The sequence below is a fragment of the Centroberyx affinis genome, unplaced genomic scaffold (genome assembly GCF_046629955.1).
Source record: "Centroberyx affinis isolate AG114_WGS23_722 - 3 ecotype Tasmania unplaced genomic scaffold, CSIRO-AGI_Caff_v1 ptg000645l_1, whole genome shotgun sequence".
In the NCBI taxonomy this organism is placed as follows: domain Eukaryota; kingdom Metazoa; phylum Chordata; class Actinopteri; order Beryciformes; family Berycidae; genus Centroberyx; species Centroberyx affinis.
This window is the reverse complement of record NW_027279271.1, coordinates 327,607-350,040: the sequence shown is the minus strand read 5'-3', so window position 1 is coordinate 350,040 and position 22,434 is coordinate 327,607. Positions and strand designations below refer to the sequence as shown.

The following is a 22,434-nucleotide window of genomic DNA, read 5'->3' as shown; positions in this document are numbered from 1 at the left end:
TGGCTGAAAGTAAGAAAGCATCATTTTATAGCGATTACGCGTTAAGACTACATTGCCCATAATGCCACAGTGCTTTGGTAGAAAGTTGGCAGGTCAACCAGGAAGTTAGAGGAAAGTCTGACGACTGGCATCCAAGGAGGTGCATCGCGAAATGAAACTACAAGTGATTGCTGCTGAATCGGATGAACCTGCACTGTAGTCTGAAAACCAGTAGCACAGAGTAGGATTACGAGAGCTGTTATGTTTATGAAAGTGAAATAAAAACTTGTTAGCTTCGATTTAGCCCAGCTAATAGGTAGGAAGAAATAGGCACCTGGTCAAAATGAGCTCCGAGGACTTCAGATTCTCTGAGGTTTTCTCCTATGAGAGTTTGGTTCATGCTGTGGCTGGAGCAGTAGTAAGTAAACGTTTTGACTCCTTATGTCGAATAGCCTTGTTATGAGTTTAGCGTTATAGCTCTGCAATATGATTTGGAAAATACAGAGGTTGTCTTTCTTGGCTTCCACTTACGTAATGCAACAACGTTAGTCTGTTTGGTTATTTCTCACTAATAACTGATACATGCCCTTCACATATAGAGTGAACGTCACACAAAGCTCCATTCAAAATTGAATGTTGCCTTGTGTTTTCGCAAAGGTACCGTTGTATACACAGAAACTGTGGCTCAATCTTTAACTTCTGAATCATTAAGATGCACTTTTCCATTCGGCATGCATATAATCTACCAAGCAGAACTTATTTGAGTAAAACTTCAACTTTTCGAATTGGTTTTCCCACAAACTTCCCCCCAACAAAATACAGTTCTGAGGGCGGTAGTGTGAACCAGTTCCAAATTTGGGATTTTATTTGAAATGTGAGCTACTTGATGAATTACCTGTATGCCGAATTGAAGAGTGTCCGTTAACGGTTGAGAGAATATATTGAGTTACATTTTATACATGTTCCTTTGCCAATAAGCAAGGCCACATTAAATTGCCAGATTTTTAAATGGAGTTTAGCATGACGTTTTCTTACGATTGAAAGGCACGTATTGAGGCTTGTCTGTCCGTGATAGACGGTCACATGTTAATGAACACTTATTGTATTTCAGGGAAGTGTGACTGCAATGACGGTGTTCTTCCCCCTTGATAGTGCCAGACTAAGACTTCAAGGTATATAATAGTAGTGGTGTAGTCATACTAGCATAAGTAATAGTAATTACCATTTTCTTTGTTATTTAAACTCCCCTCTTTTGTTTATGTTCAGTGGATGAGAAGAGGAAGGCCAAGTCAACACCAGCCATTCTGGCAGAGATTGTCAAGGAGGAGGGACTGTGAGTACAATGACACTAACAGACTGGTTTTGAACCCAAATCTTACCTGCAGTCAATAGGGATTCCTGGATTTGTGGTCTGTTTCCCACTAACAGAAAGGATGCGTGGGTCTTGGTCGGGTAGATGTAAATAAACAAATGGACTTTATGGACTTTGTACATGAGTCAAGATCAACAGAAAGCCTGGGCACCCTTTTCAGTATCCAACATCTGGTGTATACCTTGAAAATGTACCAACTTTTAATGATCATAATATTTTTTTAGTCCGCGCTGCTTTCAGAAGAACATATGCTACAATCAGTTGGACCTAGATAAGCCTCACCCGAAAGTGACACGTGTTCCTCTGTTTCCTGTCCCCCCCTGCAGTCTGGCTCCTTACAGAGGTTGGTTCCCTGTCATCTGCAGCCTGTGCTGCTCCAACTTCGTCTATTTCTACTGCTTCCACAGCCTGAAGGCCAGCTGGCTGAGGGGCCAGAAGTCCACGCCCGGCAGTGACTTACTCATAGGCATCGCCGCAGGTGAGAGGGGATCGTCCCATGAGAATTGAACTCCTGAAGCCCGGCAGTGCTATTGTCATGCTCTACTCATTACGCTGTACAGGACCGCTCATTGTTCTACACAACTACCACTGGGATGTTTAGTTTATTAAGTTTATTAAGTACTCACATGGCAGCTGACAATTCATCTGAAATATGTGAGCATCACAATAGTGTTTAGTTTAAAAGGTACACATCATGATAAACACGAAGAAATAGTTAGTATAGTTAGTATTTGTGTTAGTGATGTTACTGGCACCTGAGTTTTAACTCTAATCCCCCCCTTCTCTGTCTAGGTGTTGTGAATGTACTGGTCACCACTCCTCTGTGGGTGGTCAACACCAGGCTGAAGCTTCAGGGGTCAAACTTTCGCAACGCAGACATCCGTCCCACCAGCTACTCTGGCATTCTGGGTAAGTAGCTATTGTCTGAGTTGGATATTGATTGATTGAACTTTTGTGGCATGATGCTCTCGTTATGGCATCTTTCTCTTTCCTTTCTCACCATAGCTTCTCACTTTTTCCCGTTTTGCAGACGCGTTTGTGCAGATCGTCCGCGACGAGGGCTTGGGAGCGCTGTGGAACGGCACCTTCCCCTCCCTGCTGCTGGTGCTGAACCCCGCCATCCAGTTCATGCTCTACGAAGGCCTGAAGAGGCAGCTGAGGAGAGGAGCTCACAAAGAGGTGAGTGAGAGAGAGAGAGAGAGGAGGGATGGAAGGAGGGAAATGAGTGAGGGAAGGAAAGCTTAGGAAGAAGGGAGGATTTATGAAGAACAATGTGGGAATGCAAAGGAGGGAAATTGCATCAGATCATCCCATCATCTGGATGAGTAAATTCCTGATATGTAGAGGCTCAGTAATCCTGTTCACATGATTTTTGTGCGGCTTAAGCAGAAGAGAGAAGTAATATAGAAGCAATTATAACAACATCGGGGGGAAAAGGGAATTTTTTCTTGGCTGTGCATGCTCTTTTTCACACCACACTGGTTCCAATTCGTACATTTTCACATATTCACACTTAAGAACATCCCAGTAAACCCACAGGCTTCTCTTGTTGGCCACTGAGCAGCGCCACAGGAGCAACTGTGGTTAAGTGTATTGCTTAAGGACATGTTGATGGTAGCTGTTAAAGGAGGGAGAGAGCGTTAGTCCGTTAGTCGTTCACTTTCCCAGCTGGTGTGGGAGTTTGAACCCAGCGCCCCCCCCTTGCTTCTCTAACCTTTAAGCTACTGCTGTTCCACTGATTGGGAATATAACAATGCACATAATCTGTAGGCGTAGGTATCAAACATGGATAGAGCTTATTGTCTTTGTAGAAAAACTTGATTATTTTCCTTTTTTCCCACAAGCTATCGTCTCTGGAAGTCTTCCTGATTGGTGCCATTGCCAAAGCTGTTGCCACCATTCTTACATACCCACTACAGACTATACAGTCCATCCTTAGGGTAGGTTGTGTGTGTGTGTGTTCACGCATGCTTGTAAAATGTCAGACCTAGATGAGTCTACAGAGTTACGATTTTGATTTTGTGAGTATACAATAAAGAAGAAAGGATATCTGAAGCCTAATTTTATGTTCTTTGCTATTTTTATTAATAGTTTGGTCAACTTAAAGAGCCAACAGACAAGTCACAACTACTGACCAGTCTGAGGACTATCAAGTGTCTGCTGGTCAATAGAGTGAAGTGGGTACACACACACACACACAAACACACACAAAGATATTCAAAATCAGTCAACATTAACTGCTTTTAAATATTACCAACATAACTACTTTTGAACTTTTTATATGATTTTTAAGCTTAATATTATTAGGTTTTCAACTAAGGTTGCACAGGTAATTGTGTATAATTGTATAGCTCAATTTTAGTTTCTGCATCAGTAATCATGCATATTGCAATATTAAATTTGACAAAGAATGCCTGCAGCAATTAAATAGTCAAGATGTAGATAGAAGATGCAAAAATAGTGGTAGAATAACATGTTTTTAAATGATTGTTTTTCAAATTGTGATCACAATGTCTATCATCATATCCATAATCATGCACCTCTGTTTCAAACCTACCTCCTCTGTGCAGGAAGAAAATACACAATATTCAAATTGCATAAATAAATGTTGATAAGACTTTAACTGAGTTTTCCTGTCTTGACCCCTGGTGCCCTGCTGCAGGAAGTACGGCATGCTGGGTCTGTTTAAAGGCCTGGAGGCCAAGCTGCTGCAGACGGTGCTGACCGCCGCCCTCATGTTCCTTCTCTATGAGAAGATCGCCAGCAGCACCTTCAGAGTCATGGGACTCTCCAGGCCGGTCTACAAGAAACGCTAGCCGGCCGGACGCTGCGCAGCCAGGGCCGCTCCAGGGAATCGCAGCGCTTACTGGCCGAGGAAGTGTTTATTTTTACATATCCCTCCCATACACATATACATACTGCACATTAATGATTTCACTAGAGGGAAAATATTTCAGTAGATATTTGCCATGTATGGAAGGCTGTTGAGCGTTCCAAAATGAATCCATATCGCTGTCGGGTAAAAACCTTGTATCTCCAGATTGTTGACTTTTCAGGAATATGTGGCCTACTGGACAGTCTCTGCTTTGTACTTTATTCTTTTCATTTGAATTCATCTGTAACACTCGGTCTTCAAGTTCTTCCATGAGAATACTATCTATTAATACAGCAGGTGGCTTTCAAAGTCATGTCACAGAGCTGGATGTGTGACCTGTATACACATACTGTACCTGGGTGCTGCCCACTACAGCTGCAATCTCTATCATGATCATCTTATCAACAGCTGTTGATATAGCACAGATGGATGTGTTGTTCCCATCACCTGGCATGGGCTTGATCTGTCTGTTTGACAAATGTGATATACCAGTATGTTTCAAAAATGGCTATACAGTTTTTAATCATTATAATGAAAATCAGAGATGTATCATTTTAGTCATTTTTTAACTTCTTTAGTCATTTTAACAGAATAATTCATCAGTCAGTAGTCTGTCAATAGTGTAATAGGTGCACCTGGAAACAGGAAAAATATGTAATAATACAGTTTGAAACTGTGTGTATGTGTATACATACAGTATGTATATATATATGCTTCTCTTGTGCTGGTCATTCAATGTTCTTCCATAGTGAGGACTGGGAATTTCCAGTGGTCCTTGTTCCAGGGTTTCTCCAGAAAAATGAATTAATTATAGTTAATAGATTAATTTCACTATGCTTTCACCAGGAGCCATCACAATGAAGGAATGTGTCAGGATAATAACTTATTATTGTCATGTGACTCTATACCAACAACAATATTCTTTGATTGGGCCCATAGAGCTAAAATTATCAAATGAGGGTCTGTGGTCCTATGTGTGTCATTTTTTGAGTCCTTGACATGAATATATTTAGGGAACCTTCATCCTAAAGCACTGTAGTAAACTTTGACCTCTGCATTGACCAGTACAGCCTCTGCTGAAAGAATATGATACTGAATGCCACTACATCTCAGTACATCAGTACCTCCTTTAATTACTTTAGAAGAATGTTTTACTTTATTTATTAAAAGTGACTATCTCTTACACTGCACATGGTTCTTTTAAATCAGTGGCTCGCTTGACAAACAACAAACTGCAGTGATGACGTGTCTGTTTGTGCCGGTGGTGTTATTCATACTTTCATGGCTGTCATATTATAATTGCACTAAGATGTCATGAGAATGTACTTCCGAGGCTGGCAGGTATGGATGACTGTGCAAACATAAAATTCCACAAAATGTTTTTTATAATAAATACATTGATATCTTAGTTTTCTTCCATTGATTTCAACTGTATTGACCACTGTGTGACCAATCAGCTCTATATCTATTCAGTCTCCATCAGGGCTGCCCTTCTACCACTGGACCATGTTTTGGAAAAATTATGGCAGTTATGTTTAAACTGGAAATCAGCTCTCCAGTGCCCCCATGTTGTTGGATTGGGGCAATAATGGCAAGCAGATAGACCCTTCTTAATAATGGAGGGTTTGCCTCTTATTATGTCCGCTGATAGGCCACAAAGTTTGATGGTGTTGTTTGATGGAAATTACGTGCCTTTTTATGAGAAGCCACAATGACCAAACCTTCCACAACGTTTCATGGTGTTGCATGAAACTCTCTTACCTCTGCCAAAGGAGCTGGCAGAGGCAAGAGAGTGGAACACGAATCCACATAAACCCAGGTTAGCCACATTTCCTATTTATATTTTACCCACATTCTCAAGATAATGTAAATCTTTGTGTTATAAAATTAGTCATTAGATAAATAATATGAACTCCATCCATTGTTAATTTATCTATTGGCAGATTTGGCAGCAAAAAATCAGTGACCAAGAAAATTAATAGGACAAAGATCCTACTGAATGTGTTCACCAGTCACACCAGTATGTAAGCAACTGTGTATTTTGCTGGCAGTGGAAGACAGAATAGACAGTTAATGACACATACAATCTGTACTTTTGTTTATATATTGGTCATCCACAATATAAACTGTTAATCGTTTGCTGGAGTTATGAGTTATTTACCATTACCTCACTGGTAGGTCATTGTGTGGAGTTGAGTGGACAGGGTCATTTTATAGTCAAATCACGGTTCAAGGTTTTCTGCTGCCTTCATGTGCCCCTCGCACTTTATGAAACTGATGTTTTAATGAATTAGACAACAGTTGTTGTATATAGTACTTCTGCCATCAATTGTTGACACATATTTAATACTGTCTGCCCTCTAAACGTCAAATCTCCACAACTTGGGGAATCATAAAAAATTCCAGACTTTCCCAGTCTGTGTACCACTTTGTTGCTTCGTTCACGTGCGTATAAACTGTGGTGACATTCCCCATATTCCCGCCAGCACTTGAAAGCAGCATCGGCACAGACACGTGGAAATGTAATGAGCGCCTGCGCAAACGGACACACGAGTGATAGGCATAAGCACACGGATTAGCACTGCAGTCAAACGGTGAACGGTCTATCCCGATGCTATACAAATCTCCTAGTTACGACACAGTGAGCGTGGCTGTAGCTCGGACTTTCACAATTACGTAAGCACTTCAACGTCTGTGGACCTATCTGACAACATACCTAGTATTAAGGTTAATTTGTGCCTTTTCACTGCCATGGATTCAAGAGTCACCAAGGAAGCCGAGAAGAACTGCGTCCTGTGCTGCCAAGATCTCGATATATTCGCCTTAGGAAAATGCGATCACCCGGTGTGTTACCGCTGCTCCACCAAAATGAGGGTGCTGTGCGAGCAGAAGTACTGCGCCGTCTGCCGGGAGGAGCTCGACAAGGTGCGGTGTCCTCCGCTACTCCACCTCGGGGATGGAGCCTGGTTGTGTTAGCTAGGCCGCATCGTTTTGGCAGTTTGATTGAAAAAAGAACCAGCGGAGTAGCTATGATGAATTAGTAATGATTATTAATTATTAATCAAAATCAGTGTTGGCATACAAAATATAGCCAGCTGTTTCTACGAACTAACTACTCAGACTTTTCTTAGCTAGCTAACTGCCTAGCCATGGTAGCTAACGTTAGCACACCCATCAACGTAACGGGTTAGTCCCAGTTAGTAACCAGTTGACAAGTGTAACCAGTCTGACCAACATTGCCAGCCTTATGCCATTTACTTCAGGGCGGGGAATTTGTGCCTCAACTAACTGTCTATTTATTTAATCTAACAAATTAGCAGTTAGCTTGCAAATTAGCAAACAGTAGCACGCTAAATAGCTTGCCGGCGGTAGCTAGCTAGGTAGTTGTTACTACTTGGTGATTATGTAACAGGTAATAATGCTGACCAGCATGTCTGTCTGCCAGTCACCTCTACCGCGTGGAAATCAACGTGTCCCACTCAAGTACCGATAGCTAAAGTAACTTTAGCAGCCATCCTACACATCACTGTCCTGTTCTGCCAACTTAGTCATTCAAATGAGGCCATCATTTCCCACCACTCCCTTCGAAGTTAGGTAGCTGTCAACAACTTGGGAAGCTAACGTTAAGACTTGCAGATATTAGGTTATTATTACTACTCTGACAGCTGAATGTAATCTAAAAAATGACCCTGCGTAGCTGAGTTTGGTGTAAATTCAACCCAAACCAGATTTAGTGTCTTAATTTCTGTTTTTCTCATTTTTGGTTATATAACCAGGTCCACACATTATCCCATAGAATACCCAACATATTATTCAAGAAGACTTATCAGATGATGGTGGTGCATGAGCAACATTTCGAGGCAATGTATGTATGTTTTGACACATAATACTTTTTCCCGGGTATGCTTCCATTGCCTCGAAATCATTCCCAATATAATATCATTTTAATATAGCCCACAGTGCACACAGTTGCATAGTCCTGCCACCTTCCCTAAGGAGTGTGAGCTGCATCAGTAGACCGACCTGGAGATGTGCAGCCGGTCTCTGATGTTCTGACTGTCATGTTGTCCTCAGGTGGTGTTTGTGAAGAAACTGGAGACCTTCGCCAGTCTGCCCTACCAGCAGTTCCAGTGTGAGAAGAAACATGACATCTATTTCAGTGACGGGAAGATCTACGCCCAGTTCAGGTACTGCTCAGAAACTCCATTCTTTTTCATTCTAAGGCCATATAAACAGGCAGTTTTGCTCATAATCAACAACATAGTTTCTTTATATTCGTTTCCCCTATGGACTAATGTTGATTTTTGACCCTCATGCCAATTCCTAACCAAATTGAAGGCAAGATTGCCCATTGCCCAGCAATATTGCCCATTGTCTTTCCTACAATTATCAGGACCCCTGACTGGCACACACACATAATCAGACACCACACAGGTCCTTTTAAGACACCATGGTCTTAAAAGGACCTCTTGTCATCTCGGTATGCAATAGCCTCATGATGAATTAATCTGAGTGGGAAGATGTGCGCACACACACACACACACACACACACACACACACACAGAAAAAGCGTGACCAAAAATAGCTGGGTAAATTAGGAGAGGCCCCCAGCGTTGTCTTCTCAGGATAGCTTCACTCTGGGCGCTATTCTTAATGGTTAGGCCAGAGTGTGCATTCAATGTGTGTGTGTTTTGTGTGAATTAGCAGCAGCCAGGTATAGATGTAGTGATTTAAAAATCTCTCAATTTGTATGTTTCTTTGCTTTAACAACAGACAGCACCTGGGTCTTTGTGTATCACAGACAGGCTGTAATATAATTATTAGAGACATCTATGCGTCTATTTCTTAAACCAACTGGTTCTATTTGGCTTCCAGCTAAAATACTTTGTGTCTGCTGTGCTTCCTGACCCTTCCTCTGCATATTTCATCTCTTGTGGCGTACATTTCATGTCGTTTCCCTGCTGCCAGGCTCTTGGCTTGTCTGTCAAAACATCTGCGAGCCTGAAGCAGCAAGATGTCTTCCCTCATCAGTCATGTCACTCACATCCACCAGGCTACTGGCTGTGGAGAGATGATGTATATTTGCCACTCGTCTCTGAGATACATTTATCAGAGGTTTTAAATGATCACACAAGCGGTTATGTGTGTGAACTATTTTAGATGAGGTGTCTTTTTCAGCCAGGTGGTAATTGGGTGAATGTCATGTGTGCTGGTGCTTATTAATGACAGGCTGTGATTTTCTGCTTGGTGTCAAAGAATAATATATATATATGTTTAAGATTGTGCCAATCATCTTTACGTTTCCCCTCTAAATGACATTCTTCCTGGTGGAAAAACGTAGTAATTTCATTGTGCCTGAGTTGAGTGTTTTCATATCAGTGCTGCATTATGCTACGCTCTGCTTACTGTCAATCATCTGACACCCACAGGAAGAAATGGAAGTCTCCTCCAGGAAACGATGCCCTTACAAACTATTATTATGACACTATTGTCACATCCATATCTTTGTTTTCAGGGCGTCTTTGTTAGCTGGGACAGCAGTTAATCTCAAGCTAGACACCATAGAGTTTGTGTTTAAACGAGTGAATGTTTGAAACTCTAATTCCATGAACTGCAAAATGATTGGGGGAAATGTAAACTAGACGTAGACAGACGTAAATGGACTATAACTCTAAATGACACTGGTATTCTCCTGTTAATTTGAAGTTTCACAGTATATGCTGTGAAACACTTTGATCCAAAGGGCCTGAGTGCTTCATGAGTGCATCTATTTTTAGTATGTGTGGCCCCATTTTGAAGTGAACCCCTGACCCCGGCAGTGTTAGTGCCATGCCCCATTCATTGAGATAACTCTTCATCTAATCCAGTCTTCTCCTTGCTCCTGTGTGTGTGTTACATCATCACCCCTTTCTTTGCAGATTTGCTGAAATCTGCATATCTGATCGTATGTCCAGTGTGTTTGCTCTAACTGAGCTCTCCCCTTGTGTGTGTGTGTGTGTGTGTGTGTGTGTGATTGATTCAGGCGGCTGCTGTTGCCGGAGTGCCCCCACTGTCCGGAGCCTAAGGTCTTCTCTAAGTTCGAGGAGCTGGAGCAGCACATGAGGAAGCAGCACGAACTCTTCTGCTGCAAGCTCTGCACCAAGCATCTTAAGGTAGCATTCATCACTCATCAGCCAGCTGATCCATGGCTTTATCAATCATTGATCAGTGCATGAAACCGGTGACAGTCTCTTATCACACTTTGACCAGTAGCGGGTAGGGTTGCAAAGGGGTGGAAAATTTCCGGTAAATTTCCGGAAAGTTTCCAGTAAATTTCCATGGGAAGTTAAACTGGGGAATTTTGGAAATATTCCAAATTGGAAACTTCCCATGGGAATTATGGGAATTTATGGGAATTTATGGGAATTTATGGGAATTAATGGGAATTTATGGGAATTAACTGCGAATTGAGGGTAATTTAATGGAAAGGTATCATATCCAAGCATAAATATTTGTTTTGTTATAAGCAGACATCCATCCAAAATAATACAATTAAAACAGATTTATTTGTAAGTAGAACTTTATCAAGTGTTAAATATTTTATTGAACAATCAATTCTTTCATTGAGAACAAAAACATGAATGTTGAGTTAAATATTACTCATCCCCCCGACCCAACCCATTCAAAAATTAACAAAAATGCACAGGAATGCACAGTGCATGTAGGGGGCGTGGTCTCAACAGCCCTGCAGTAAGCAGTGTGCTATGTGTGCATGTGATTGAGGAATAGCATAGATATTCAACTGTACTTGCATGATATCTGGTTGTTTTAGTCAGGATTATGCTAAAATATATTTTCCCCAACTATATTTAAGTTCCCTATTAAGAGCATACTTTCAATTTAGTAAATTCCTGGTTTATTCCCGTTTATTCCCATAAATTCCTGTTAATTCCCATAAATTCCCGTTAATTCCCATGGAAAGTTTCCAACTTTGAAAATTCCCGGAATTTTGCAACCCTAGTAGCGGGAAGGTGGAGTGTTCTTTTTTTTAACCAGGCCTAAACAGACATGCTTTTCTTCTCCCACCAGATCTTCTCCCACGAGCGCAAGTGGTACAACCGCAAGGACCTGGCGCGCCACCGGACGCAGGGCGACCCCGACGACACCAGCCACCGCGGGCACCCGCTCTGCAAGTTCTGCGACGACCGTTACCTCGACAACGACGAGCTGCTCAAGCACTTGCGCCGGGACCACTACTTCTGCCACTTCTGCGACGCCGACGGTGCCCAGGAGTACTACTGGTAGGTACAGCTGATGGACACACTTTGGTTTGCCTGTTCTGTTTGTGTGGGTTTCCTCCCACGTTCCATTGGAGGTGGATTGGAGACTCTAAATTGATTGTGTGTTTATCTGTGTTAGCCCTGCGATGGACTGGCAGCCTGTCCAGGAGGTTTCCCTGCCTTCCTCCTAATGTATTCTGGGATAGGCTGCAACCTCCCCACGACACTCAAAAGGATTTAAAGTCACAATGAAACATGATGCACTATGATTCATTTTGAGAGCATCTTGCTTACTTAATGTGATGTATTTCCTCTTGAAACAGGATGTTGGGGCAGCACATAATGCAGGGGTGGATCATTCAAAAGTGTAAACCAATGGGATAACAGTTAGGGAGAGAAAAGCAGTTTTATTTGACGGGAGGGGCGGAGAGGCGGGCTTGTTAAAAAATCTGTGATGGTTTTATTGGTCAGAACTGATTATGTACGCTTCCTGATACACAATGAAGTCATCGCTAAAGATCTTCAGTTTTCGAGGAATCACTGAGTAGCCCTCTAACTCGCTCTTTCACTCATTCTGTCACTCACTTTCTCTCACTCGCTTACACATGCACGCACGCACACACACACACACACACAGTCAGAACTGAGTTAATTAACTTGACTCTTGGCTTGTCATCTTGACTTTTTTGCTGTTTTGTTTTTTTTGAGATGAGATGTTCTTATAAGCCTTTTGGGGTTTTATTTCACCTGCACAACTTCGTAAATTTCTTCTTTATATTCTTTGATCATTGTATTTTGTCACTTTGTTTTTATCAACTGCTTAAGTGTTGTTTCTGTAACCCTGCCCGTTGACAGCGATTACCAGTACCTGAGCGAGCACTTCAGAGAGAGCCACTACCTGTGCGAGGAGGGCCGCTGCGCCACCGAGCAGTTCACCCACGCCTTCCGCACCGAGATCGACTACAAGGCCCACAAGGCGGCGGCGCACAGCAAGAACCGGGCCGAGGCGCGGCAGAACCGCCACATCGACCTGCAGTTCACCTACGCGCCGAGGCCGCAGAGGAGGAATGAAGGTCGGTGACGGTGTGTGTGTGTGTGTGAGAGAGAGAGAGGACTGACCTGATTTCAATATGTTGAAGCTCTCCTTGAGGATTGATGCTGTCAGATTGTCACCACTGTCGCTGTTCAAGTCAGGATTATTGTTGACGTATTTGTGGTTTTGAGGTGGTAAGTAAATGCTTGTGTGTGTGTGTGTGTGTGTGCTCAGGTATGGTGACAGGAGAGGACTACGAGGAGACGCGTCACAATCGAAGAGGAAGGTCTCAGGGCGGACAGCAGAAGAGCTGGAGGTACACCCGGTGAGTCCAAGTCGGCAAAGCTGTTCTGATTGGACGGGAGATTCATTTCTGACCGTGCACCACGAGTAAACAACAACATTGCAGGGTAGAGGAAGGTGTGGGTGTCATCGTGAGCGCCATGCCGGTGTTATATGAGGAAACAAACGTGGAAGGAATTTGGCGTGTGGCAGCACGACAAGGTCACTATTATGTTTTGGATTATCAAGGTTATCCGGTGCCGCATAAATGACATTTCTCTCCATGCAGTTTCAGTATTGAAATGTTGGCAGTCTCTGCAGTGTTCTCCGGTGCTATTTTAGTCGCCTGCCCTCCTAAAATACATTCATGCTACCTAGAAAACTGAAAAATGAGACATGAGGCTTATTCTTGTGATTCTACTGAACTGTACTATTGTACTGGCCGCTCTTACTTTCTTTTGTAAAGTGTTTTTCTCTTTAATAGCAAGATCACCATGTCAACAAGTCATTGAAAAAGTCAATAAGCTCTGTAAAAGATCAGTGGGTCATCAGTGTCTTATCAACCTGGAACCTAGCAAGTGTCCTTAGACAAAAGAAACACCCTTTTTGCACAGTATTCCAGTGTTGCACTCAAATTCTGATCTATTGTTAACCATGGTGTATTTGTTTGTGTGTGTGTGTGTGTGTGCTTGTGCATGCAGCGAGGAGGAGGACAGGGACGTGGCAGCTGCCATGAGGGCGTCCATGGCGGTTCGCAGGCAGGAGGAGAGGGGAGCGGTGCAGGAGAGGAGCGCTCCCAAGCACCGCAAGGAGGAGAGGGTGGAGAGAACCGAGAGAACCGAGAGAACGGAGAGGACAGAGAGGGCAGACAGGGCAGACAGGACCGACAGGACAGACAGGACAGACAGGACAGACAGGATGGAAACAGACGATTCCAGACACAGGACCGGACCCATCAAACCAGTAACTGAAGCTCCAGGTAAAAAAAAAAAAAAACCCAAACCATAACACGGTTGAGGAGGTGTGGCATTCATGGGGAAGGTTTCAAAGTTAATTAATTGTAAATTAATTGCCAGGTGTAACTTTTTCTGCAAGAAAAAAACACCAAATTTCTGTGTCTTGTCAATAGAAATGAAAATGTATAATGGGTTGTATATTTATTAATCTTTTTTTTTTCTTGATCTCTCTTAATTCATCTTTCTGTTTTCACGCTAGTCTGTTACGCAATAGGATATTAATTGGAAGTTGGTCAAAAGCTGTGGTTTCAAGTGTCTTAGGAAGTCAACAAAACAATCTTGGAGCTAAGATGCTGATGCTAAGATGACGAGTGTCTGTGTTTTGAAGTACTAGTCTTTAAAACAGCAGCAAGATCTTCAGTGGCCAATATGTTAACAGTGCTGATGTGTTTGTTGTTGACCCTTTGACAGTGAGGACCATGAAGAGTAACAATCCACTAGTGGAAGAAGATGACTTCCCAGCTTTGGGAGCCACAGCTGCCACACCCATGCCAAGGTACAGCTTCACACACACACACACACACGCGCACAGAATTCCTGCTATGCCTTTCTTCTGTGTACTGTGTGTCTGGCTGTGCTGAAATCTTAGGTATTGATTTTTACTGGTATGTGTGTGTCTCCTCCAGTGTGAAGCCAGTCCCTGCCGCGGCCCCAGCAGCCCGCGGCGCCCTGAAGGAGGACGACTTCCCCAGCCTGTCGGCCACCGCCGTGGTCTCCTCCCCCATGACCCCGGCCTACTCCGCCCAGCCCAGGAAGACCTCCTCCTTCCACGAGGAGGATTTCCCCGCCCTCGTCTCCAAGATCCGGCCGTTCAAAACCTCGGCGGGCGGCAACTCGGCCTGGTCCAACCACGCCGCCGGGCCCAAACCCGCCAACCAGGCCCCTCCCTCCTCCTCCAAACAACCGCCCCCCTCCAACCACCACCACCCTCCCCCCCTCTCGTTCGCGTCCACCTCCGGTCCTCAGCTCCTCTCCTCCTCCTCCTCCTCTTCGTCGTCACGGAGGAAAAAGAAGGGAGGGGAGAACGCCAAGCCCGCGCCCGCCCGCTCTCTCCCATCTTCGGACGAGGAGAGCGGAGGAATGACGCAGCAGGAGTTCCGCACGGTGCCCACCATGCTGGACATCTCCTCCCTGCTCACCGTTAAAGGAGGCAACAGCAAACCCGCGACTTCCACCCCCAACCCCTCAAACCCGACCCCCAACCCCACCGCCAACCCCCCAGCTTCCAAAGCCGCCAAGAAGAAAAAACAACAGCAGCAGCAGCCGCAAAAGAACACGCCCGCTCCTTCTCTGTCTCCATCGGCGTTGTCGGGGACGACGGCAACCGTAACGACCGTCTCAATGGAAACGGCGGCGCAGAAGGAGAACGTTCCGGAAAAGATTCGGAGCAAACCCTCTCCCGCCGCCGCGACGACGGCCTCGGCCGTGACGAGCGCTTTGGCCAACGGGCACGCCGAGAAACTGTCGCCGTCCGTTACCAAGAAGACCGTCGCCTTGGTAACGCCTCATCCCAACCCGGACCCCCCTCCCGAAGAGGAGGAAGAGTTCCCCGCCCTCACCACCAAGAAACCACCGCCAGGTACAACGAAACAATCATTCATCCTGCCTATTGTAAAACAATTACAGGAGCAAGTGCTTCATTTGATCAAAATATGCACTGAAAACTATAACAATCGTCAATCAAATAAATTTGAAAATGAACGCAGCATTTCAGTATTTTCTTGTTGGTTTGCTCGCCAGTTTCAAACCGGCCGGATTAAAAACAAAAAAAAAAAGGCACCATATGGTCAAAATATCAGAGTAAAACCCATATTAATGAACACATGGTGCAGTTTTATTTGAGTAATACAAAGTACCAAAGTGACCAATTTAATATTTTAAGGGGGACTCTATAGTGAATGAAAATATAATTGTTGTATTGTTCTGAAAAATCCTGTTCACACCACATATTTGTACCAACATTACTTAATTATTTAAAAAAATTTCGGTAGCGCCTTTCTACGCTTTTATTTTGAAGGTAGAATTGCCTCACTTCCGGTATGATTCTACTTCACATTGAATTGTTCAGGTCATCCACTAGTAGTAACGACTCACGCTGTGTTTGTTTCTCTCAGGCTTCAAGAGCTCCTTCCCGCTGAAGGCCTCGTCTCCTGAGCCCAGCTCCACCATGCCCCCCCCTCCGCCCGGCCTGGGGAGCGCACCCAGCAAGCCGCCTCCAGGCTTCACCGGCATCCCCCTCAACAGCAACGTGCTGGAGCCCACGCCCGCGCCTTCTGCAGGCAACAGGTGAGCCCTTCCCCCTTCTTCATAGTAGAGTCCTGTTTGTTCCATGTACTTCATGTTTTCAGGAAATTTGGGGAAACTCCTTGGCGTTGGCTGCGTATGTTTCCATTCCTGAACTGTGTCAGGCCAGCTAGTGATAGCTAGAGTGAGACTGGAAGTAGGGACGATTTTGCTTGCAAAAAAAAAAAAAAGTTGAAAAAAAACATTTAAACACATTAGTCAGTGAGGTTTTTTTTATTTATTTATTTTTTTTAATTTAAGAATATTTTTTGGGCATTTCTGCTTCATTTTAGACGTTCACAATAGAGACAGGAAAGACAGGGCAGAGAGGGGCGTCTGGCTACGTTAGCTTAGCACAAACACAAGTTTGGTTGTTTGTTCTCTTTGCATAGTTTTGACTACTAAAGTGATATTGCCAATAATGCTGAGATTGTGTAACATAGTCAGTTTGTCAGTGATATGTGACAAACCATAGTACTTAACACACATAACATAGTATTATCCATGTAAGTTAGCGGCCTTATCGAATGGTTTGTTAGCGCAGCTTACTAGCTTTAGCTTGCTTTGAAAAACTGGAGGCAGTGAGTCATTGGTGGTCATATTTGATTTACATCAAATTCGGGGTGGGAACCACTAATGTTATGCAGAAGCAGATGACTGACTCAACTGGTCTTTGGACAAAAAATGTGAAATATACGCCAAAATTATCCTTCAGTATCATGGAGAGATGAGTAGAGTTGTAGGCCAAATTACATTAAGAAGGTCTAATGAAAGGCTACAGCAAGTGGATTGCAGGATACATAGACCATTCAATAATGTTAGACGCTGTATACTACCAACTGCACTAAACCTCTACTCGGGTTACTACCTACTACCTACCTACTACTCCTAGTAACTGGTTTGTGTAGTCAAGTACTGAGTGTGTGTGTGTGTTTCCCCAGGCCCCCCCCGATGGCTGGCGGTTACCTGGTGCCAGAGAACTTCCAGCAGAGGAACATGGAGCTGATCCAGTCCATCAGGAACTACCTCCACAACGACGAGTCACAGTTCAACCAGTTCAAAAACTACTCCGGACAGTTCAGACAGGTAGACTGCCAGGAGCTGTTTTTGGGCTTCAGATTATGGCTAAAATGATAGTTCTATTTATTTTGCGAGATGTTTCGATCACGTCTGTTCATCACAATTATTGATCTTGATGATTTGAGGAGTGGAATTGTTTTACAGCACTATTTTTTTCATCTTATATCAATATATATGGAGAATTTTCAACTACAAAGGGCATTCTGAAAGAAATGAAATGCTTCAGTAATGACAACATGCCAATACTCTACAGTTATTAACTGTGGAGACAAAAATCGATGCGATTACACAATAGAAGTGTGCAGCCCTGATCAGTGGCCTTGTCAGCTTCCTGGTTACACACGAGCACCAATAGAAATACCAGCCTCACTTGTAGTAGAAAATCATGCGTATAGCTTATAAATACATATAGTAAACATATATCCTAATACGCATAAGATCAAGTCAAAGGCCTGTAAAACAGGAGATCTCAGAAGCCATATACTAGCAGAATGAACAGCTCCGAGTAGGCCCCAGATAACCCACAAGGCCGCTAGACGTCTGGGAGGGTACAAGGTGACCTTGATAGGAACGTCAGGAGACTGTCTATCAATATGGTACGATCCTCACATGATGCTCAGCCCCCCCCAGAAGGGACACTGAATAGAGAGAGATCTTATGGAAAAACCCCATGGGAAGGAGTGGTTAACTTAAAGGGGTGTCATACTGATCAAAGTGTATAAAAGCTATTGTAATCTGGCATGAAGCCAGTTCTTCTGCAAAAAAACTCAGGTCTTTATTGCCAATAAAGATCTTCATATTATACCATTCTTCTGCCTTGAGAAAAGATTCTTTTGTCTCCTGGGGAAACCACGACACACTCCTTACCTCTCGTCCTCTCCTCTTCCTCTCCAGGGTCTGATATCGGCGGCGCAGTACCACCGCAGCTGCAAGGACCTGCTGGGAGAAAACTTCAACCGCATCTTCAACGAGCTGCTGGTGCTCCTCCCGGACACCGGCAAGCAGCAGGAGCTGCTGACCGCCCACGGAGACTCCAAGGCCGCGGAGAAGCAGTCGGGGGCCGGAGGAGGGAAGAAGAACAAGAACAAGAAGAGCGCCTGGCAGACGCCCACTTCTTTGGCCAACGCCAACGCCGCCGCCGAGCTGGACTGCCAGGTGTGCCCCACCTGCAGACAGGTGCTGGCCCCCAAAGACTTCAACTCCCACAAGACCTTGCACATCAGGGAGAGCGAGGAGTTCCCTTCCCTGCAGTCGATCAGCCGCATCATCAGCTAGCCCCTCCTGCCCGTTTAGTCGTCGGTACTTGCGGGCAAACCTCCGAACGCCCTTACAGCACCTATCAAAGCCCGGCACCAGCCAGCGTGGAAAATGAGGAGCCCGTTTCCATGGTGACCATGTCCCAGAGGATTCTGGGGCCTGTATTTCATTAAGAAGGTGAATTTGAGATGTGTTGGTTTTTACTTTCTGACGAGGCCTGAATCGTTGGGTCAGGTGTGAAAGGTTCTACACTTGGGACAGACAGGGTTGCCACTTCTCCAACCCCCTATTTCAACTCGGATCCTTCGCGGACCTCCCCAGCTGGCGCTCAACTGGCAACCCCCGAACCAGAACTGGCAGTTTATAAAGAAACAGCAGAGACAAACTAATGCTTTACTTGAAGAGTACGACACGATGCTCCTTTACAAAAATAATTCTGTACATGGATTTACACTTTTCTTTCTCTTTTCTTTCCTTTCCTCTGCGCTTTCACATTTCCACATTTCCAGAAGATGGTGAAAATGGCTTTTATTAAAATCAGATTTGACGTTGAAGGTTTGGAGCCTCCAGGAGGGGCCGCTTGCTGGAATAATAAATGTTGATGTTGAAATCCGTACTTTAAATTTTGAAACCCGTGCTTACAGTTTCGCAATCTATACAGTTTTGAAATTCGTGTTCACTGTTTAGCAGCTGTTTCGCACCATATGCATCCATATGCGTAGATGTAGCTTTGGCATTTTGTCACCACTTGCAAAAATGAGAATGCAAAATACAAAAGCTGAGCTGAAACAAGCTACAGTCCAGCCACAAACTGCAGCCAGACGCTAGTATAGTAGAATAAAGATATCTGGTTTTTGAAAGATGTATGGGTCTTTTTATTTGAACATCATATGTTCTTGTGTTTTGTGTGTTTTGTGTTTTACGTACATGGGTGGCAGTGCCCGACGCTGATGGCTGCAGTGGAGCTTGGCGGTAACAATGTCCGTTTGCGGCAGGAAAAGTTCATTTGAGGTCACAGATTGCTAAACTGAGAGCACAGATTGTCAAACCATACGCACGGTTTGCAAATCTGAGAGTACGGATTCCTACATCAACTGTTTTTTTTCTTTCTCCCAAGTGGCCCTCGGAGCGCTCCGTACAGAAGAAGGCCTGCTGCAGGCCACATGGTTTCGGTTGACTGTTTGTTTGAGTGAATCAGTTGTTCCCGGTTAGAGGCATCATGCAGGAGGGTGAGAGGACAGAGAAAGGAAGACGGTTCAGGAACTGGGACTAATTTTGGGTTGCTCATAAATTGAAAGTCCCAAGCCACTGTATTGATTGTAATCTAATGTATACTGTTTCCTCTTTCGCATCTGTCCTCGGCACTCTCCGTTTGCATAGGATGTGGATTATTGGTTGATTGGAATGCTTCATTGATTGATTGGTTTATTTGATGATTCAGGGCCACTGTGTTGCTTCATTGCTATGGTCCTTAAATTGGAAACTACAGGACTATTTATATTTGCCCTAAACTAATTAAACAGTTTCCTTGCCTGTTCTTCACACGTTTCTTTCAATTATCCATGGTCAAGTGGTTCAAGTTTCAGTGGTCAGGCCCTTTTGAGGTGCAGCAGGGGCTGGTAGGTGCTACTAAACTTTCATGATTTTGTCTGAAAAAAGAACTATTTGCACGTTTTAGGAAATAAGATCCAAGGTTTCCGTGTTATAAGAAAGTAAGACAAATGCCAATGCTCACTGAAGTCACCTGTAGCTCTGTATTTTTCCAGTCTACTAGTTTTAATATTGTGTATAAATTCTGATTTCATAATGATTTATAATTAAGTAACTCTTCACACATCCATAATGCTTGCAACATGCACAGATATAAGGAATGCACACCTTTTATTTTTTACCTAGGTAAAGATGGAGTCACCATCAGAACTTAAAATACCAGACTGCTTGGGTAAAACTGTTTTATTTTTAATATTTATTTGTAATTCTAGCATTTAAACCTGCATTTTGGAGAGCCAATATGAAGAAGATGCTGCTGCTGACTTTGTGATCTCTCACTGACCACACCCTGAAGGCAGTGGGTGATGTATTCTACTCCTATATTTTCCCATATTTTATCATATTTAACCCGGAACATGCATGCAAAAGTGCTAGCAAGACCCCCTCATCCCCTTTCAGTCGCTGCAGTCAGTTATGAAGGTAGTTGAAGATGGGTCTATGTTCAGATTGTCTAGTAAATAATAGCAGCCATCAAAGAACCACATAAGTCCATTTAAAAATTCCTGATGCTTTTCAGGCTAAAGACTACAGTGTAGTGTTGTGTACATGCATAGCTAAACACAGACAGGCTGTGTGCTTTCAGGTGATATTTAACATTTACACTCCAAATGATCTGCATTGACTATACAAATACTGCAAATATGTTGGCTGTTGTGGGAAGGAATCGAAAAAAAGCTGTAAGGAAAGAGGGATTCTTTGATTTGATGCCATGGGTTTCCTCAGAAGACAATAGTAGAAAAAAGAGGTAAAGCAAATACAGGGTTAAAAAAGAAAAATTCTCAGCCCAAGACCAAAGTGAAAATGTTCCTTTTATCACAGCATATTGTTATTCTCGCCACGCGGGGACTCCACAGAAGAATTCTAGATCAAAAAATGAAGATAATTTCAAAACGCCATGTATTCATTTTGCAGAGAAAAAAAAAATGGACCCAACGTTTGTGACTCAGTATCTCTAAAATACAGAGGATTCAGACTGTGAAGGTGTTATGTTGTTAACGCAGGATCTAAGTTAACCATTACAATGTACTATAATTCTCATCTAGTGCTAGATCTATCAGTCATTTTGTTTTTCAAATGGTGGACGTTTCCTTTTTTGGATGCAAGTGTGAATGAAGACTTGATCTGAAGAGAAAGATTGTTTTAGTTCTGACTGAATTCTAGCTGTGACACACCAGGCATGTTTACTCTGTTTGTTTGTTTGTTTGTTAGGGGGGGGGGGGGGGACCGGTTTGCGTCCATGTACTGATAACACAGTCTGTTCATCTTCTCTCTCAGGACCGTTAGCTTGCACTGCTGCCCTCCTGGGTGTGGGTGTGTTTGTTAAATGTGTGTATGTGTGTGTGCATGTGTGTGTGTGTGCGTGTGTATGTACAGAATTTGTGTATACATCATACAGCAGCTTCCTCTGTATTTTCTATCTGGCTCCAATAAAGCTGTTTCTGTCAGCACCGCACTGTTTGTGGATCTTTTGTTGTTTGGAGTGTGTGTGTGTGTGTGTGTGTGTGTGTGTGTGAGTGAGTGAGTGGAGTAACACATACGCAGATGATCGTGTGTTGTTTTTAACATCCTGTGTAATTGATGATGCAAGACGATGAGACAGTCGTACTCATGTCACATGGCAACACATAAACTTAGAGTGTTTTTAGTAGGTTTATCATGTATGATAAACACAAAGCAGAGACAGGCAGTCCAAAACATGTCTGCTTTTTTATTGGAGTGACGGTCAGACTGCAGTCCGGAGACATTCAGGTAATAGACAGTGACACACATCTCTGTACACAGCGTTTATACACTGAAGAGGTCAAACACCTTCAGAACAGGAAGAAACAACTCAGAAGAAGTGCAACGTTAAAGGGGCGGCACGCTACAAAATCAAGGCTTGCTCATTCGTTTGTTGGTTTGACGGGGTGCGTGTCATCGATACTATGCGGGGGGAAAAATTGTGACATCATTGCAGTGTATCGTATGGTATTACTGCATATCATAACCTCATTTTTATTATTTCAATCTAGCAAAATAACAGCGCGATCGGACAAAACTTTGATTTTGCCGCCCTCAGCCCCTTTAAGATTGCTCAAACGAAGCATTTTCCAACAAAGAGTGCATTATCATTATTATCATCATCAATAAATAATTAATCATTATTAGTAATTATTATTAGTAGTAGTACAGGACAAACCAGACCCTGGACAGCATCACACACAGGTTCCATTTACTTCAATAACGTA

General features: G+C 43.5%; 2 protein-coding genes across 3 annotated transcripts; both read left to right on the top strand.

Moving 5' to 3' along the window:
• The first annotated feature begins 162 nt into the window (after nucleotides 1–162).
• Nucleotides 163–5,627, top strand: slc25a17 (solute carrier family 25 member 17). 2 transcript variants are annotated; one of them, XM_071518929.1, is made up of 9 exons: nucleotides 163–397; nucleotides 1,091–1,151; nucleotides 1,246–1,312; nucleotides 1,678–1,829; nucleotides 2,144–2,260; nucleotides 2,382–2,530; nucleotides 3,196–3,291; nucleotides 3,443–3,528; nucleotides 4,014–5,627. In XM_071518929.1, the coding sequence occupies exons 1-9, from the start codon at nucleotides 323–325 to the stop codon at nucleotides 4,165–4,167; spliced, it is 957 nt and encodes a 318-aa protein (XP_071375030.1). In that variant the 5' UTR covers nucleotides 163–322; the 3' UTR covers nucleotides 4,168–5,627. The 2 variants fall into 2 exon arrangements, with proteins under 2 accessions (XP_071375030.1, XP_071375031.1); XM_071518930.1 differs by having other exon boundaries at nucleotides 300–397; nucleotides 1,132–1,151.
• Nucleotides 5,628–6,920: 1,293 nt separating this feature from the next.
• znf598 (zinc finger protein 598) lies at nucleotides 6,921–21,389 on the top strand. The gene is made up of 12 exons (XM_071518924.1): nucleotides 6,921–7,151; nucleotides 8,301–8,413; nucleotides 10,249–10,378; nucleotides 11,295–11,506; nucleotides 12,341–12,558; nucleotides 12,753–12,843; nucleotides 13,502–13,779; nucleotides 14,228–14,312; nucleotides 14,443–15,395; nucleotides 15,931–16,102; nucleotides 17,041–17,185; nucleotides 18,074–21,389. The coding sequence occupies exons 1-12, from the start codon at nucleotides 6,978–6,980 to the stop codon at nucleotides 18,452–18,454; spliced, it is 2,952 nt and encodes a 983-aa protein (XP_071375025.1). The 5' UTR covers nucleotides 6,921–6,977; the 3' UTR covers nucleotides 18,455–21,389.
• Nucleotides 21,390–22,434: the final 1,045 nt, after the last annotated feature.

Coding starts and splice junctions, on each gene's coding strand:
- znf598 (XM_071518924.1), top strand. CDS start 6,978: ATGGATTCAAGAGTCACCAAGGAAGCCGAGAAGAACTGCGTCCTGTGC. Junction 10,379..11,294: donor TCTGCACCAAGCATCTTAAG/GTAGCATTCATC, acceptor TTCTCCCACCAG/ATCTTCTCCCACGAGCGCAA. Junction 11,507..12,340: donor GGTGCCCAGGAGTACTACTG/GTAGGTACAGCT, acceptor GCCCGTTGACAG/CGATTACCAGTACCTGAGCG.
- slc25a17 (XM_071518929.1), top strand. CDS start 323: ATGAGCTCCGAGGACTTCAGATTCTCTGAGGTTTTCTCCTATGAGAGT. Junction 1,313..1,677: donor ATTGTCAAGGAGGAGGGACT/GTGAGTACAATG, acceptor CCCCCCCTGCAG/TCTGGCTCCTTACAGAGGTT. Junction 2,531..3,195: donor GGAGAGGAGCTCACAAAGAG/GTGAGTGAGAGA, acceptor TTTTCCCACAAG/CTATCGTCTCTGGAAGTCTT.